This window comes from Lampetra fluviatilis, chromosome 20 (assembly GCF_964198595.1).
Source record: "Lampetra fluviatilis chromosome 20, kcLamFluv1.1, whole genome shotgun sequence".
Taxonomy (NCBI): domain Eukaryota; kingdom Metazoa; phylum Chordata; class Hyperoartia; order Petromyzontiformes; family Petromyzontidae; genus Lampetra; species Lampetra fluviatilis.
Window position 1 is genome coordinate 7800761 of NC_136294.1, and position 17566 is coordinate 7818326.

Genomic DNA, 17566 nt, shown 5'->3' on the forward strand with positions numbered 1-17566 from the left:
GACCCCTCCCCCTCAGACCCATCCCCCCTCAGACCCCTCCCCAAATATCGCGAGACCTCGCATCCTTCGCTTCGTCAAGTCTCGCGAGATTTCTCCCCCACCCCCCACTCACCCCCACTCAACGCCCCCACTCACCCCCCACTCAACCCCCCACTCAACCCCCACTCACCTCCCACTCAACCCCCACTCACCCCCCACTCAACCCCCCACTCAACCCCCCCACTCAACCCCTCACTCAACCCCCACTCACCTCCCACTCACCCCCCACTCACCCCCACTCACCCCCCACTCACCTCCCCACTCACCCCCTACTCACCCCCCCCCACTCAACCCCCCACTCAACCCCCACTCACCCCCCCACTCAACCCCCACTCAACCCCCACCCACCCCCCACTCAACCCCCACTCACCCCCCACTCACCCCCTACTCAACCCCCCACTCACCCCCCCACTCAACCCCCACTCAACCCCCACTCAACCCCCCACTCACCCCCCCACTCAACCCCCACTCAACCCCCACTCACCCCTCTACTCACCCCCGACTCAACCCCCACTCAACCCCCACTCACCCCCCACTCACCCCCCCCACTCAACCCCCACTCAACCCCCACTCACCCCCCACTCACCTCCCCACTCAACCCCCCACTCACCCCCCCCACTCAACCCCCCACTCAACCCCCACTCACCCCCCACTCACCCCCCCCACTCAACCCCACACTCAACCCCCACCCACTCCCCACTCACCCCCCCCCCCCACTCAACCCCCACTCAACCCCCCACTCACCCCCCACTCACCCCCCCACTCAACCCCCACTCACCCCCCACTCACCCCCCCCCCCACTCAACCCCCACCCACCCCCCACACCCTCCACTCAACCCCCACTCACCTCCCCACTCAACCCCCACTCAACCCCCACTCAACCCCCACTCACCCCCCCCACTCACCCCCCACTCACCCCCCCACTCACCCCCCACTCACCCCCCCACTCAACCCCAACCTCACCCCCTCCTCACCCCCCCCACTCAACCCCCCCTCACCCCCCCCACTCAACCCCCCTTCACCCCCCCACTCAAACCCCCACTCACCCCCCCACTCAACCCCCACTCACCCGCACTCAACCCCCACTCACCCCCACTCAACCCGCACCCACCCCCCACTCAACCCCAACTCACCCCCCCACTCAACCCCCACTCACCCCCCACTCACCCCCGACTCAACCCCCACTAACCCCCCACTCACCCCCCACTCACCCCCACTCACCCCCCCCACTCAACCCCCACTCAACCCCCACTCACCCCCCACTCACCTCCCCACTCAACCCCCCACTCAACCCCCCACTCACCCCCCCCACTCAACCCCCCACTCAACCCCCACTCACCCCCCACTCACCCCCCCACTCAACCCCACACTCAACCCCCACCCACTCCCCACTCACCCCCCCCCCCACCCCCCACTCACCCCCCACTCACCCCCCCACTCAACCCCCACTCACCCCCCACTCACCCCCCCCCCCCACTCAACCCCCACCCACCCCCACACCCTCCACTTAACCCCCACTCACCTCCCCACTCAACCCCCACTCAACCCCCACTCACCCCCCCACTCACCCCCCCACTCACCCCCCCACTCACCCCCCACTCACCCCCCCACTCACCCCCCCCACTCAACCCCAACTCACCCCCTCCTCACCCCCCCACTCAAACCCCCCACTCAACCCCCCCTCACCCCCCCCACTCAACCCCCCCTCACCCCCCCACTCAAACCCCTACTCACCCCCCCACTCAACCCCCACTCACCCCCACTCAACCCCCACTCACCCCCACTCACCCCCCCACTCAACCCGCACCCACCCCCCACTCAACCCCCACTCACCCCCCACTCAACCCCCACTCACCCCCCACTCACCCCCCACTCAACCCCCACTCAACCCCCCACTCACCCCCCCCCACTCAACCCCCACCCCCCACCCACCCCCACTCAACCCCCACTCACCCCCCCACTCACCCCCTACTCAACCCACACTCAACCCCCACTCACCCCCCCCCCACTCACCCCCCACTCAACCCCCACCCCACCCCCCACTCAACCCCACCCTACACTCCACTCAACCCCCACTCAACCCCCACTCACCCCCCACCCCACCCACGTACGCTAAGCTGCGTGGAAGAATCATGGGGGCCCCCCTCGTTCACCCTCTGCCATAACCCCCCTATTTGCCCGAGCAGCTTGAGAACACCCGAGAGTCTTGAAACTGAGGAATTGGTAAGGAGAGTTCACCCAGATCTGGGGAATCGTCGTGAATGACACTCCAGAGACCTTGAGTTTACTCAATTGAACATGAAATGAGACCGACTCCCTTAAACTCTTTCCTCTTTTCCTTTCCCAAACAAAAGGAATCTGAAGTATCACGTCCCCCTACGGTCCTATACGTCCCCGTTAGTTGTCTGTCCGAGCCGCCTATCCCGCTCCGCACCACTCACCTGTCGCGAAAGTTGTATATCCCCCCCCCCCCAACGTGGTTGGATCAATAAAAATAATTTGCAAAAAAAATATTGCTTACAAACGGATGCTGCATCTAAGACTGAACCCAAAGAGTGACCAACGTAGAAATATGAAGGAAAAAAACGTTGCACGAATATGAAGACCCGATGATGCAGGTAGTGATGAGAAGAAAACTGGCACTATTTGAACACACGTGGGATGGACAACAGGAAAATGTGAAAGTGTTGTTCACAAGAATGGAAGGAAACCTGAAAGAGAGGAATATCTCACAGAGAATGAACGGCTTGACGACGACATAAAATATTGGTGCCAGAAAGATGTGGCACTTCTTGAGCCATATTGGCACGAGACAGAGAGGAAAGTGGAAACAAATGACGAAATGTCCAGTGGACACCTACGAATTATCTGCCCATGGATCGTGATGACTCTCTGGCCCGTGTGCTACGAACAAGGGCCATTGCCCGAAACGTTGCCTGTTGTATATTTGTTTTTCTTTTGAATGCCGCAGTGTTATTTACGAATGTGTTGAGTTGTATTTGTTAAAGAACACTTGGGTTGTATTTTTTTTCAACCCAGCTGCCTCTAGGCCAGTGTTCTTCACTAATTTTCAGAATGGGGGGGGGGGGGGGGGGGGCAATTTCGTCAATAAGACATCAGTGTGAGGGCCGCCACACATTTGAAACCATTGGGGTTTGACTAAAACACGATGATGGGGTGTTTTCCCCATGTGTGTATTGTCTGTGGCCGCACGTCAGCAGCCGCACTAAAGGCCACCAGGAGCCGCCAGTGGACCACGGGCCTTGCAATTGTAAGAACTCCGGACTCGAACTTGAGGTTTATTTTATTGCAAGAAACGTAACTTAGGACCACGTCGTCCTGAGATGATGCCGACGTGGAGATCGTATGACCGAGCAGACCGCGGTGACTTGAAGACAGCGACGACGTGAAGTCAGCGACGATGGCCTGGGTTCTTCTCCACAGACCCCGAACATCCCTTATTGCCCTGCTTTTGTCCTCTTGGCTTCTCCGGGGGAATTTCCCCAGCTGTCCCTTTTGGACACTCTGGGGAATTTCCCAAACCAAGACCCTCCAGACTGGCTGGCGCCTTCTCTTTGCATCCAGCCACACGCTGGGGAATTTCCCAACCAAGACCCTCAAGACTTGCTGGCACAGTCTTTATACAATGAACAACATTGCCTCTAGGATGTCCACGAATTCCAGCGTAAACACCTGGATCCGTCCATGGGACCTGTTGACTTTCCATGGTGTGGAAGTGGAAACTCGACATACAGTATAATGGTTTCCATTCTTTGCAGCAGTGAGCAATGGTGACTATACTGTGCTGATGGCCCCCAATTATAATGAAACCGGTCCACAGTTGTCCATCTCTGCATCACCACTGTTGCTGTCAATCAAGTTTATTTTGATGCTTACCTAAGACGAGGGGAGCACAATGCACCTCTTCAGGAAATGATGATGGCGTGTGCATATACTGCACAGTGAGTTTTTTTTACAGTGTTGTTTGAAACATGGCTTTATAGCTCTTGGCTTTCCACACAAAGTCATGATGCGTTGCCGCAGAGCAGCGTGAAAAAATCAAATACAAACATAACTCTACTCTTTACGTGACGTCACTCCACTCTGCTCCACAACCCAAGGCATTGTGTCAAAACCTCCCAGTCTAGTTCCACTTAAAGAGAAGTCGCTCATCTGCAGCTGCTTTTGATGTCTGTAACATCCACGGTTCAAATCAAGGCTCAAGGTGTCGTTATGATTCTCTATGACTACCATGCCTCCTTCCCCCCCCCCCGCCTGGTAGGCTTCCACTTCAGTTCTTCCCCAAATATAAATGTCTTCAAGTTACGTGATTGTATCCCATTTCTACAGTTTTTTGAGATGTCACATTAGATGCTATATGAATCAAAAATTACATGTTCCTAAGTTCATGTCACCATCACGAGCCATGGTCAATCCACTGCTGCATGAAGGCCTCCCCATGCTATCACCACTTCTCATGATCCTGCAATGAGGCAAGAAGAATTTTAGCCAAATCCATAAACAGAGACTTGGGTTTGTCCCTGTATGTAGCATGGTAGTAATCACAATTTAGTCACCTCTAAGTTATGAATAAACATACGCATTACAATCGAAAGTTCACTCGAGGGTCATTAACATTCCCAATAGCAGTGTTGCAACTGATTTTATTTTGCAATCTTTAAAACAGGTTCATATGCAGAACAGTACGTTTATGAGAAAACACAGACAAATGTCGACAATGACATTGATTGATTAAAATTTTAATTGCAAAGCTGCATGACTTTTTTTTTAAGAATCCGAGAAGTGAGTGTTACAGTGTGCATGTAACATCTCCCATCTCAACATACACAGTCTTGAGCTGAGTGTAATAGTCCACAGTGGCCATTCCATTCTCCCTTCCAAACCCTGGAGAGCACACAAAACTGTAATGAACATTTTATAAGAAAAGAACACATGGCGAAAGTCAACTGAGTTGAGAAGTTCGCTCGAGTGACAGTGATGTGACAGTAACAGGTAAAACAGTGATACAACGTTTGTTGCAGAGATTCACGCTTCAAACCCCAGCAGATGCCCTGCGAGTGTATGAACTGTAAAAAGTAATATTTAAAAAAACTTTTTTTTCAACACGCTTTTATGAAATGTACTAGTAATGGCAGAACTCCACGACTCCAGGAGCCCCGAAGCTTGCCATAACGAAAGGAACCGTGGCCAATTACAGCCAACGTCAGTTGAGCGTGGACAATTCGACCCAAGCCGAAACATAACATATAAAAAAGAATGTTTAAAAAAAAAAATTTTATTTTTTTATGATAGAATATAGTATTGCCATCAGTATGACATAAGTATACCAAATTTGCAGTCGATACCACATTGGGAAGTGGGTTGATACAACAACAACAACAGACAGAGTTAGAAGAAAGCGTGTAAAATATGCACCATTTGCTTCTCTGCGGGTGTTACAAATCCCACTACGTTGTTTGAAAAATAGGCAATGCTTTCCAGTGTCATGGTCCAAAAGTTCAAAAGTGTATAAGTTACTCACAAATTGGTTATTTGGGAAACCACATTTCAGAATCGGCCCCTACTGGCAGACTAACGCTCACTTGCAGGCCGGTGCCGTATTCACCTTGCAGCTGCCACCAGGTGTCCTCTGCCAAAGGGCACCTCTAAATTGACTCATTGGAAGGGCATGGAATAAATGTTAAGCAATGATGACGATGCATTACGTACCAGACATCTTGTAGCCTCCAAAGGGCATCTCCATTAAGACAACGTTATAGTTGTTGATGTAGCAGGACCCAGCTTGCAGAGCAGCTATTACACGATGGGCTCTAGTCAGATCTCTGGGGATACAATGGAACAATAACCAGATATGACAAGCCAAAACATGTTTGGCATCTTCAATTATTAAGGTAATGCAGGTGTGTATATATATAAAACGAAATGTGCGTATGGAAGTAGGCAAATGGATGTGCACATTAAGTGCGCAACCTTTCACCCACGTAATTGGTTCGCAATTTTACAAATGTTTTCAAGGATTATTTGTATTTTGTTAAAGCAACTATACAGATTTTGGCAAAGCTATTTTGTAGGCTGTTTGGTATGTTTTGTAGCGATTGGTTTAGGGGTATTATAATTTTTGTGAAAAATAGAAGATGTGTCCTCAAACGGACAGCCAGAGACGGACAACCTGTATTTTACCATGCATTGGATTAATAAACCTTTTGGCTCCCTTAAAAGAGTCAGTTCCTACGCATCAGACTAATCTGGGAAAATAATACGGAAGGATATGTACATGAGCCATACTTGATATATTACTTGTATCAGCAGTGGCACATTGAAATTACTTAAATAACACGGACTTTTACCTACTGGAGTACGATTCAGTTGAATTTGGGACCTGTCAGTGCTGCCCTTGGTGTCCCTGGGGTCCGTAGTTGTTGTTTGTGCAGGGCCCTGGTCGCTTCATCCCGGGCTGTGCCGCCCCAGTGCTGTTCTCTCTCCTCTCTCCCGCATGGATCCCCCCTTGCTCTGAGCTCCCATTCTCCCCAACCTCACTCTTCTACCCCCAAAATCAGGTTTCGATTTTTGTAAAGCACCTTAAGATGTGATTGCATTTAGATGCCGTATAAACTGAATTTGTTGGTGTTGTTCCTCACTTTGTGAAAACGCCGGCTGCCAATCCAAAGTCTGTCGCATTTGCCCTCTGCAACACCTCTTCCTCCGTGTCAAAGACGAGGACGGCCATGACAGGTCCAAATATTTCCTCCCGCACGGCCTGCATGTCGTCCCTGCACTCCGCTGTCAGGCAAAAGTGCAGCCGTCGGTTGTTATTCAAGGCCACCGTGGATATCTTGGCGAGGTGCAGTTCCAAATGCAAAAATTCATACATTTATATAGGACCTGGTAGTGCATTTGTATGTAAACAATCAAGCAATTTTTTTTTATAAAAGCCAAGAAGCATATTATTTATTGAATAATGATATGTCTGTGGTTTCGCAGTAGAGTGAGCAGCTTGAAATTTGAAGGCTGCGAGTTCAAATTCTGGTAGGGGGTTGGCATGGCCTATCATCCCTCCTCTGGTTTGAAAAAGATTAGTACCAGTTTGTGGGGAAGTCAAACGTGGTTGTGTCGAACGTGGTTGTTCTATGGAAAGACTCCCCTTAGCCAAAGGAATTTGGAATCTCCACCACTGCCTCAGGGCTGTAAACTATGACCAGTACAAATGAACTGGGGATTTTATTCTATCACGGAGTGAAAACACGTCACATCATGGAATCAATCTATGTAACTGTAAGCTTAAAGGTGTGGCCACATTACTTACCCAGAACACAGGGAGTCATGAAGAACCCTCCCTTAAGGCTGGGATCCTCAGGAACATATCTTTTGCCACCACAAACGAGCTTTGCTCCCTGTACAAATTACCACATACACACGACCTGGTTTTACAAAGACACTTCACCTTGTTTACCACACACGACGTGCTATGCGTTCATGATTTTATTGACGCTGTGAGCACACCCCACCTCCTGCACGGCCCTCTGCACGTAGCCCAGCACCCTGTCCAGGTGGCTCTGGCTGATGAGGGCTCCCATGGTGGTGCCGTCTTGCTGGGGGTCTCCGATGCGGATGGCGTTCACCCTGTCCAGCAATCGCTCCAGGAACCGCTCGCACACGGATCGCTGGACGAACACTCGTGTCGCATTGGAGCACACCTGCGCAGAGGCACACACCAGTGGCGTAGCTATCGAATGTGCAGGCGATGCAACTACATACATCGGGGCCCACGTGCTGGACAGGCCGAGGTGCCAGGCTGCAAAAGAGTGGGGAGATTGGACTGGGTGAGAAGGCCCATTTCATCTCTCCATCAGGGCTCATGTGAACCATGCTACACCACAGGTGCAAATGCCTATGATTCAGCGCTGAGGAGGAAAGCAGTGGTGGATAGCGTGGATGTATGAGACCGACCATCTGACATATCGCCGATGACTGCCCAACACAACACAATTATTCTGGTGGAACAAGCAGACTCCCCTCAGCTACCTTGGATGCCATGGAATGGCTTCGAAAATGAAATATACAATTGTAGCCTGTTGCTATTTTCAAATGCCATATGAAAGAATGAGACTCAAATCCGGCCGGGCTGTGTCATGTCCAGAAGATGGAGGTATAAAAATTTGCCAAACATCCTACTGAAGGAGCTTCTTAAAAATCGGGTCTAAAGAGTCAGCGAGGCTTTCCTGGAGTATGACATGGAGACACATGGAACTTTGAAATCTCATCTCAAAACTAATTAACTCATTATGTTCACTGAACAGATAACCACAACACTATTTTAGCACATTTAAAGAATGCAATATATTTTGCATATTGGAAACTACTGATCACTGAAAATATCATACACCATAACAATCATACGCAGTGTAGTTATCGGAAAATGTCCAATGGCTGTAGGTGCAATTGTATGTAAGTCAAACCAGCAGAGTACCCCTTGCCATCTCAGTGAAATGTGCAGTGACGAATAAAGGGTACATTTTTTGTTACGGCCAAGCTTGTTTTTGAGAGGTCTTCAGCTGCCAGTGATAATAAAAGGGCTTGTTGAGGTGTATGACGCTGGGGCTGAACTATATAAGGAGAGGTGGGTAAGGAGAGGAGGCATTCGCCTTCCCAGCGGGACCGCCAGGGCTGAGACGGCTCACCTGTCCCTGGCTGAGGAAGTTCCCCATGAGGGCTGCCTTGACCGCGTTGTCCAGGTCGCAGTCGCTGAAGACGATGAGGGGGGACTTTCCCCCGAGCTCCAGGGTCACGGGCTTTATCCTTGGCGCTGTCTGTTGCAGCACCTACAGAAGAAGCATGTATATTGCATATATTAGCAGAGTACGTTTTTTGTTTGCATTCTGACCACAAGTATTGTGGTTAATGCAGAAATGATTCCTTGTAAAAGGTTTCAGTTTGGTGTTTTAACATCTTAACACCTGGAACCTCATTTGCCAGTAAAAAATATGATAATTGTTTTTTTACCCTTTCATCTGGCAACAAAACTGACACCTTTTTTTACAAGGAGTCATGTTTTCATAGACCACAATACCTGCAGTCATAATGCAAAAAAAACACATAACTCTGATAACGTGCACTGTCCAACCCATGTGAGACTAGGCTCTAAGGAAAGCTGTCTCGGGTGTGGACCAATCAACTTCAAGGACAGTGCACGTTATCAGAGTTATGTTTTTTTTTTACATTATGACTGCAGGTATTGTGGTCTATGCAAACATGACTCCTTGTAAAAAAGGTGTCAGTTTTGTTGCCAGATGGAAGGGTAAAAAACCAATTATCATCTTAACACCTGTTTTGTTGCCAAAAAAAGGGGAAACCTATTCTCATATTTTTGTACTGGCAAAGGAGGTCCCATGATATTTTTGTTGTAGAAATTAACACGAGTTTGCGCAGTCGCTTGTAATCCAAGTGTGGTTGCCATGGTTGCACTGTGTTGAGAATTTATTCTCTCAAGCTTTTGCCACGCGCTACTTGCTGGTGGTTGTCTTGGGCTCCAGAGAAGAAATGCTCAACATGCAGACTAACCTGAAAAATCGCACTTGAATCATGACCGTTGATTAGCCGGTTGACTTTAAGACACTTGTGATAAAGGTTTAGATAGAAGCCTGATTGCAGAGGCAGTAAAATAAAAAAAATCTGGCTTTGCTAATATAGACGAATATAAAAATGCACCATTTAAATGATTATGCTCATGATGTACATATAAAATCAAGCATGTGACAATGGATATTTACATCTCATACAAAATATATGCAAATTGAATGCTCATGTTACATATAGGTTAAAGAGGATAACAAAACTGTACAGATGAGGCAAAAACCAGAAAATATTTAGAAGGTCATACAATTTTGATTTAAAAAATAACATTTGTTGAACAAATGTGACCCTGAAATTTGTTTAAATCAGGGTGAATTATCGCATGCAGACAAACTATTGACAAAAATAAAATGCTAAAACAAGTTTAGCCTGAGTGTACAAGAATGTACGAGTTCATGATATGCAGGCCTGATTTCTCTATCAATAGTTTTCAGAACACTGCTAGGCTGGCTTTAGGTAGGGATTTGTGGCATAAGGCACCACCACTGTTGTACAAGGTATGCTTATCCATAATAAACATTTTTTAAACTCTATAATATAAAGTACTGTCCTTAAGGACATCCAGTAGCCCTGAGCACTATTTCCACGTGTTTATCACACATAACGCGGGATGGATGCGACCTGCTAAAACAATTCCCGGAGCCACGTTCCGGACTGTTCCAGCTGGAATTAAGTGCTGATAAGAAAAGGCTCTTCCATGCACCTGGCTCATTCACTTGTAAATGTCCACAGAAGCACGCGCCTCTCCTGCCTGAGTGCTGGAGCCCTCACCTTGACGCCTGTGCCCACGCTGCCAGTGCAGGACACCTTGGCCACATCGTTATGGGAGCAAAGCAGCTGCCCGGTTTCCCCATCGCCCTGGACGATGTTAAAGAGGCCCGGTGGTAAACCGGCCTCGGTGTAAATCTCCGCCAAAGCCACGGCGGTCAGCGGAGTGAGGGGCGACGGCTTAAATACCATCGCATTGCCTGCACAAGGAAACACATGGTAGCATTCATTGCAAACGTTGATGCCATAAATTGCAACAAAGATTATAGCTTTGGGCTGAGGACGATGCTTTTTTGTTTGTGGTGTTGCATTGCATCATTTAGGTGGTCACTGGCTGAGCACATGCGTGGCGTTTATGTCCGACTGTAAATTTAATTGCTAAATATCTCAAGACAATTCCAAAGAAGCATTCATACTGATGATGAATACCAGGGGTGGAGAAACTGTTTTTCACTGAGGGGCAAATAGGAATCTCAAATGCCTTTGGCAGTCGACACATTAACACACACGCTCAATCACTTATGCTATTGCAGGTGGCCCTGACAGTAACAGAAGTGACTAAGTGTGTTTCTAGAATTAAAAACAGTGTTGTTAGGTTGGCAATATTCCCCTCTACTACCCGATTAGTGCGACTAAGATCTCCGCAGTTACGGATACATATTGTTTGTTGGTAGTTTCTAAGTGGATTGGCAGGCCTCATATTGCCGCAGGCCAGATATAATGAAGTTGCGGGCCGGATACTGTCGGTTCCCCTCTGCTGGCATAGACCAGGCCATGGCCAGGTGATGGAGTTTCTGCTTTGGTATCTCCTTTGCAATTGCTCTCAACACTTCAATCTTGAATACAAGTGTGAGACAGGCAGGTGGCACGGTACCGCACGCCAGGGCTGGGGCAGACTTCCAGCAGGCGATCTGAAAGGGGAAGTTCCACGCTCCGATGCCCACACACACTCCCAACGGCTCGCGCCTCGAGTACATGAAGGAGCCGCCAGGGAGTTGAATGTGCTGTCCTGACGATGGGGGGAAGACAGCGCGCGGTGAGTTAGCGAGTCCTATTTCTGTGCATAGGCATCAAGACAATGAATGGGTCGTATTGGTCTGAGACGATTGTGAATGTATTCTCGAAATGAGGGGCTGCCAAAAATGCTTTTGAGGAGGCAGTTTTTAAAAAAGTGCACAAACTCACACTTCTCAACCACAAATGGGAATAATGTAAATGTAATTTGTACACGTACAGCCATTTTGTAAAACCAATGCTGGACAAGGGTTTCCCCACACCGTGTGGGTCATTCATGGGAATTTTTTTTTACCATACTTCACCACGCTGATCAGTGCATGTCGAAGGCAGCGAGCATAGATGTTGCAGCATAGAGGTAAAGTGCAACACTTGATTTCACTTTACTGCCCTCTGTTGTCCACAATGATTATCATGTGGTCTCTTAACTAAATCAGATTTTAAGTGATTGTAAGTTACGTAATATACTGCAATCCCATTTTTTCACTGCCTCTCATAAAATTAATGTGCATTTACACATGCTGCAAACTCATTTATCACCACAGCGCCTTATGGACTTACCAATATATTTGCATTATCAAAGGATGGAATTTTATTTTCTAAAGCAGCAATGTATATAATTCACTCTCAAAACATTACAGTATAAATTGACTGGATATTTTTTTCTTCATCGTCAACGTTTTATGAGGCATTTACAATCATTCACGAGCCGTTGTCGATGCAGCAAAAAAGTTCACACAACAGGCTCTGCTGGCTGGACGCCCACTTCTAACAGCCGAAGGCATCCCAAGAAGCCCCGGTGCCCACAGCCTGATTTCGGTACCGGCGATGGTGGGAGCGAGTCCCGCAAAGTACTCCAGGCACTGCCACCCCGAGTCCACATCCATTCGCGCCTCGTACACCGGCTTGCCCGTGTCCTTCACCTCCATCATGGCCAACTCCTCCCTCTTTTCCTGCGCAGCAAACAAAACGACCTTTCGACATCGCCCCTCCGCTTCACGACATGCCACCTTGGCTCAGAAGCCTCTTTGAAAAGCTCGCCCCTTTGAAAAAAGTATCAGTGGCGTTTCCAGGAAGAGACAAAGCCACCCGCTGTTCGGATGGGGTGAGAGGTTTCCCACATCTAAGAAGATTGGTTACGCAGCTTGTGGCTGCGACCAACGAACAAGAGCAGTGCTTGCCATTCGTTGTTAATTGCCTCGGTGTTATGTTAAACATTATTAAACTATGCGTGGGAGCATGTTTAGAGGCTGGAATTTGAATAATTCACCATTGCCAAACTTCTGCTGGCAGGCCTGCACAATGAGAACTACATGAAGCCTTGGCATTTGAAGTGCCCATTCGTTGTACAACACAAAGAGGAGTTAGAAATGGACAAGTGAAAATCCTTTATGTCTATTAAAGAGTGAATTCATGATGTGCATGCAAGTTATTTTAAAGGACTTGAGGAGCAAAGTAGTGAGCAGCTGAGGGCAGTGCGGCAAAACCCATTGTTGTACTGTACTTCCGCACTCCCACATCTATGCTCAGCTTCACCAACGTGCACTGATTGATGAAGTGTGCTCAAATAACCCTGTGGACCTGCACGGTGTGTGAAGGTCCTCATCGAGCAGTCGACTGAGCCGTGCCAGGACCGTACCGAGCCAGCCCAGAGCAGCTCAGGAGGCGCCAGGTTGCTTTTCCACTGCAGAACCCGTGCCGATGACATTTTATCCCCGCCCCTAGCCCTGCTTGGCCCCGAGCTAGATTCTGATGTCTTGTGATGGCAGCATTTAAGGGTTTGGTTGCGGTGCAGTACTTCAGGCAGCCAGCGGAAAACCACCTGCATTGCGAGATGCTCAGATGTGCCGGTATAAAAAAGGGTACGGGTCTCACCTTAATTATTGCAGATGCTCGCAGGAGAAATTGGCTGCGCTCCGAGCCTGAAAGGCCCCTCCAGGACCCCTCAAATGCTTCTCGGGCATCCTTCACGGCCGCCTGAACGTCTACTGCGCCAGATGCCTGGCCCCGGCAAAGTAGGCCACCTGTCAACACAAAGAGAACAGCACCTTCGGCGGTGGGCACTGAACAACAACATTTACGTGACTGAATGAGAAATGAGCGAGGCCACGAACCTGTAGCAGGATTGACGACGTCAAACTCCGGCCCACCGGTCGACTTATCAGGGATCGTCTGTCGGCCGTGCACGAAGTTGAGCTGTGCAGGTGAGTGAGCCGCTGCCGCCGCCGCTGCTGATGCTGCACAAGGGCTGTACAGGGAGCGTAGCCTGGCAGTAAGTGACCCTGAAGATGCCATCCCTGCACGCATGAGAGGCACGACACTCACCGCCTTCACACACAGCAGCACCAACGGCAGGGGCACAAGCCAGGGGAACGGTTAGGCGTGCCACTCACAATTCGATCAATATGAGCCGGCTTCATGTTTGTGGAAATTATTTGGTGATTCTGCTGTTGCTGCTGCTTTGGCAGTGGTGTACAAGCATGATGGTCTTAAAAGAAAAATATATAGTCGGCGATGTTTCAGGCAATGGCCCTTCTCCATGACACATACGTGAACATTTATTTTTCCACCGCACATAAATAAAGTTTCGGGCACAGGTCCTTCTTCATAAATAAATAAATATTTCCATAAACTTATTTACGTGCTATGAAGAAGGACCTGTGCCTGAAACGTCACTTATTATATATTTTTGTGTAACTGACGAATGTTTTTGTTCTATATTCAGGGATTAAGCTGATTATAGTAATATGGTTTTACCCTTTCAACTTGGTGTTGGACCAAATGACGCCAAAAGGCATACAACTCAAAAACAGCGCACTATCAGAGTATTGAGAGCTCGGGGTAAGCATTTACACTATGAGACCTCCTTTACCAGTGGCAAAATATAGTAATAGGTTTTTACCCTTTCAAATGGTACAAAAACTGACACCTTTATACAAGGGATCATGTTTGCAATAGCCACAACACAAGCAGTCAAAATGCAAACAAAAATAAACAACTCTGATAATATGCACTGTCCTTGAAGTTGATTGGTCCACACCCGAGACAGCTTTTCTTAGAGTCTAGTCTCCATTGGTGTTGGACCAGATGACGCCAAAAGGTGTACAACTCAAAAACAGCGCACTATCAGAGTATTGAGAGCTCGGGGTAAGCATTTACACTGAGACCTCCTTTACCAGTGGCAAAATATAGTAATAGGTTTTTACCCTTTCAACTGGTACAAAAACTGACACCTTTATACAAGGGATCATGTTTGCAATAACCACAACACAAGCAGTCAAAATTCAAACAAAAAGAAACAATTCTGATATGCACTGTCCTTGAAAAGTTGATTGATCAACACCCGAGACAGCTTTTCTTAGAGCCTAGTCTCCATTGGTGTTGGACCAGATGACGCCAGCTGCATTTTGACTGCTTGTGTTGTCGTGCCTCTCATGTACCAGTTGAAAGGGTAAAAACCTGTTACTATATTTTGCCACTGGTAAAGGAGGTCTCATAGTATAAATGCTTACCCCGAGCTCTCAATACTCTGATAGTGCGCTGATTTTGAGTCGTACGCCTTTTGGCGTCATCTGGTCCAACACCAATGGAGACTAGGCTCTAAGAAAAGCTGTCTCGGGTGTGGACCAATCAACTTCAAGGACAGTTGCATATCATTATCAGAGTTGTTTCTTTTTGTTTGCATTTTGACTGCTTATGTTGTGGTTATTGCAAACATGATCTCTTGTATAAAGGTGTCAGTTTTTGTACCAGTTGAAAGGGTAAAAACCTATCACTATATTTTGCCACTGGTAAAGGAGGTCTCATAGTGAAAGCTGATTATATTTATTGATTTAAAGCGTAGTGGTGTGTGTGTGGGGAGAGCGGTGGCGCAGTGGTTAGCACACTACACAACGAACCCGGCTCTCTCTCAAGTTACGATTCCCGCTCACGGCCAACATCGAGTGACGAAAATCTGAACCCGTCGCGGGACTCCCCCTTGGTCGACTCAGCCTTAAAACGCGTACCCCGTGCGGCGCGCACACATTAGCACCGGGGAGATAAAGGCGGCCGGGCGTGGTTGTTGCTAGCCACCCTTGAAAGCCCTCGTGCACCGTAGCCGGCCCACACCGCTGCTGCTCGCTGAAACACCAAGGGATTACGACCTTTGTCGTTGCAACAACGTAACACGACGCACTTTAATGACAGACCCGTTCTTTTGTGTTAATCTTCGAGCCGTGCGGATCGCTGTGTTGTTATTTGACCATATTTTAGAGAGAGAGTACGGTACAATGTGTGTGCATCTTCTTGGTTCTTTCGGTAAAGTCACGTAGAATTGAAATAATAAAAAGAAAACGTAATAAATTAATTATTTTATTACGTTTCATAATTATTTCATTGCTTTATTTTTATTATTTTATTATTTCAATGCTACGTGACTTTACCGAAAGAACCAAGAATATGTATCCCTGCAGTCACGAAAGCTTTAAATCGAAATTTAACGTGTGCAGTTATTGCACGAGCACACGACATGGTCGATAAAGTGACAGTACTCACAACGACGTGCTTTGGCAGCAGGGGTGGGTTGGCTTGAGATCTCAGCAGTGAATTGTGCTGGGGCAACAGCAACGATTGGAGCTATTCCGATGTTGCCTTACTTATGATGGCTCTTTCTTTGTGAAGACAACAACAACACAGAGAGACCACGATAATTTGGCTGTCAAACCCCCTGCCGCAGTGAATTATAAGGCCTCAATTGTGAGGCCTTGTTCAAGTTTATGTATTTGGTATAGCCCTGTGAGCCATTTGGCTCTTGAATCGGGTGCAACCGCAACAAACATGAACAAGAAAACATCTTAAAGTGACTTTGCGCAAACAGAAAATCCAAGAAAAGACAGCAAAATATTGCAGAAAAGGCACCGTACACCAACGCTGTGTGCAAAAATCCCAGTGGGATTGCAAGTCAAACAACAACCACAAGACAACTTAGATTAAAGCCATCAGTCTAACTCTGTACTACAACAAAAAAACGTGGCCAAAACAAAAAACTTCTCGAAATCACCAAAATAAAGCCATGAAAGCGATGAAACAGCGATCATAGGAACTGTGACCGAATTTTCACAATGAACGACGTGAACAACATATACCACCAAACCCTGCAGCTATAGCGGGCTGCATGAGTCACTTAATATTCACAACCCTCAGCGAACTTTAAGTTATTAAATCTGCCCTAACAGGGCAACAGAGATTGTTATTATTTATATTGCCAGCTTGTTTGCAAGTAATTGGACGGAAAATGAAATATTAAAGATGGACATTTACGTTTCCTCGTGAGATTCAGCCGCTCATGATTATTCATGAGGTGGGAGGGGCCTCTTTGGCAGTGACGTCACGTACGGATGTTGCACTGAGCCGCGTAGATTTTTTTTTTACCGTCACTTTCTGTAAAGAAACGTCTGCGTAGATTTATTAATTTATTTGAATAACTTTCAATAAATAAACGTCAAATTTAAAGCGAATTTGCGTAAACTTTTTTTATTTCCGCTCGACCTTCTACGGGAGTGTGAAAATCAACCCGCTCATGAATATTAATGAAGGGGTGGGCCTCATGTGGAGTGACGTCACGCGAGGGGAGTGGACCTCACGTGGAGTGACGTCACGCGGGGGGTGGGCCTAATGTGGAGTGTCGTCACGCGAGGGGGGTGGGCCTCATGTGGAGTGACGTCACGCGGGGGGGGTGGGCCTCACGTGGAGTGACGTCACGCGCGGGACACACATTCCCGGCTCCCAGCTCACTCCCGCTCGCTCCGCCACCGACAACCCCGAACCTCTTCCGGCCCCCGCCCTCAACCCCTTCCGGCGTGGCCCCCGCTCTCTCTTCCGGCCCCCGCCCTTCCCTTCGCTGCGCCCCTCCCACCCTGAACACGTGGAGGGGCTCCACACACATCCAGTAGCCCCCCCCCCCCCTTAGCTGGTGTTGCTTCCCTACAGCGATATATTATACTGGTAGGAACCTCCTGGTTACACCAGCCCACAGGGGATTATTGTGTCCGTCCGTCTTGCATCCAAAAATGGGAGGGGTGGGGCTGGGTGGAGAGAGGAGGGTGGGGAGGGG

General features: G+C 48.4%; 1 protein-coding gene across 6 annotated transcripts; it reads right to left on the reverse strand.

The window, feature by feature from the left end:
- Nucleotides 1–4702: 4702 nt before the first annotated feature.
- Nucleotides 4703–16810, reverse strand: ALDH9A1 (aldehyde dehydrogenase 9 family member A1). 6 transcript variants are annotated; one of them, XM_078865535.1, is made up of 13 exons: nucleotides 16774–16803; nucleotides 16009–16124; nucleotides 13587–13800; nucleotides 13348–13496; nucleotides 12296–12425; nucleotides 11333–11467; nucleotides 10462–10658; nucleotides 8739–8879; nucleotides 7566–7754; nucleotides 7364–7451; nucleotides 6699–6840; nucleotides 5770–5882; nucleotides 4704–4944 (listed from the first exon to the last, which is right to left on the reverse strand). In XM_078865535.1, the coding sequence occupies exons 3-13, from the start codon at nucleotides 13777–13779 to the stop codon at nucleotides 4850–4852; spliced, it is 1572 nt and encodes a 523-aa protein (XP_078721661.1). In that variant the 5' UTR covers nucleotides 13780–13800; nucleotides 16009–16124; nucleotides 16774–16803; the 3' UTR covers nucleotides 4704–4849. The 6 variants fall into 6 exon arrangements, with proteins under 6 accessions (XP_078721664.1, XP_078721661.1, XP_078721662.1 ...); XM_078865538.1 differs by lacking the exon at nucleotides 16009–16124 and having other exon boundaries at nucleotides 4703–4944; nucleotides 13587–13769; nucleotides 16774–16798; XM_078865536.1 differs by lacking the exon at nucleotides 16009–16124 and having other exon boundaries at nucleotides 16774–16810.
- Between the last annotated feature and the right edge of the window lie 756 nt (nucleotides 16811–17566).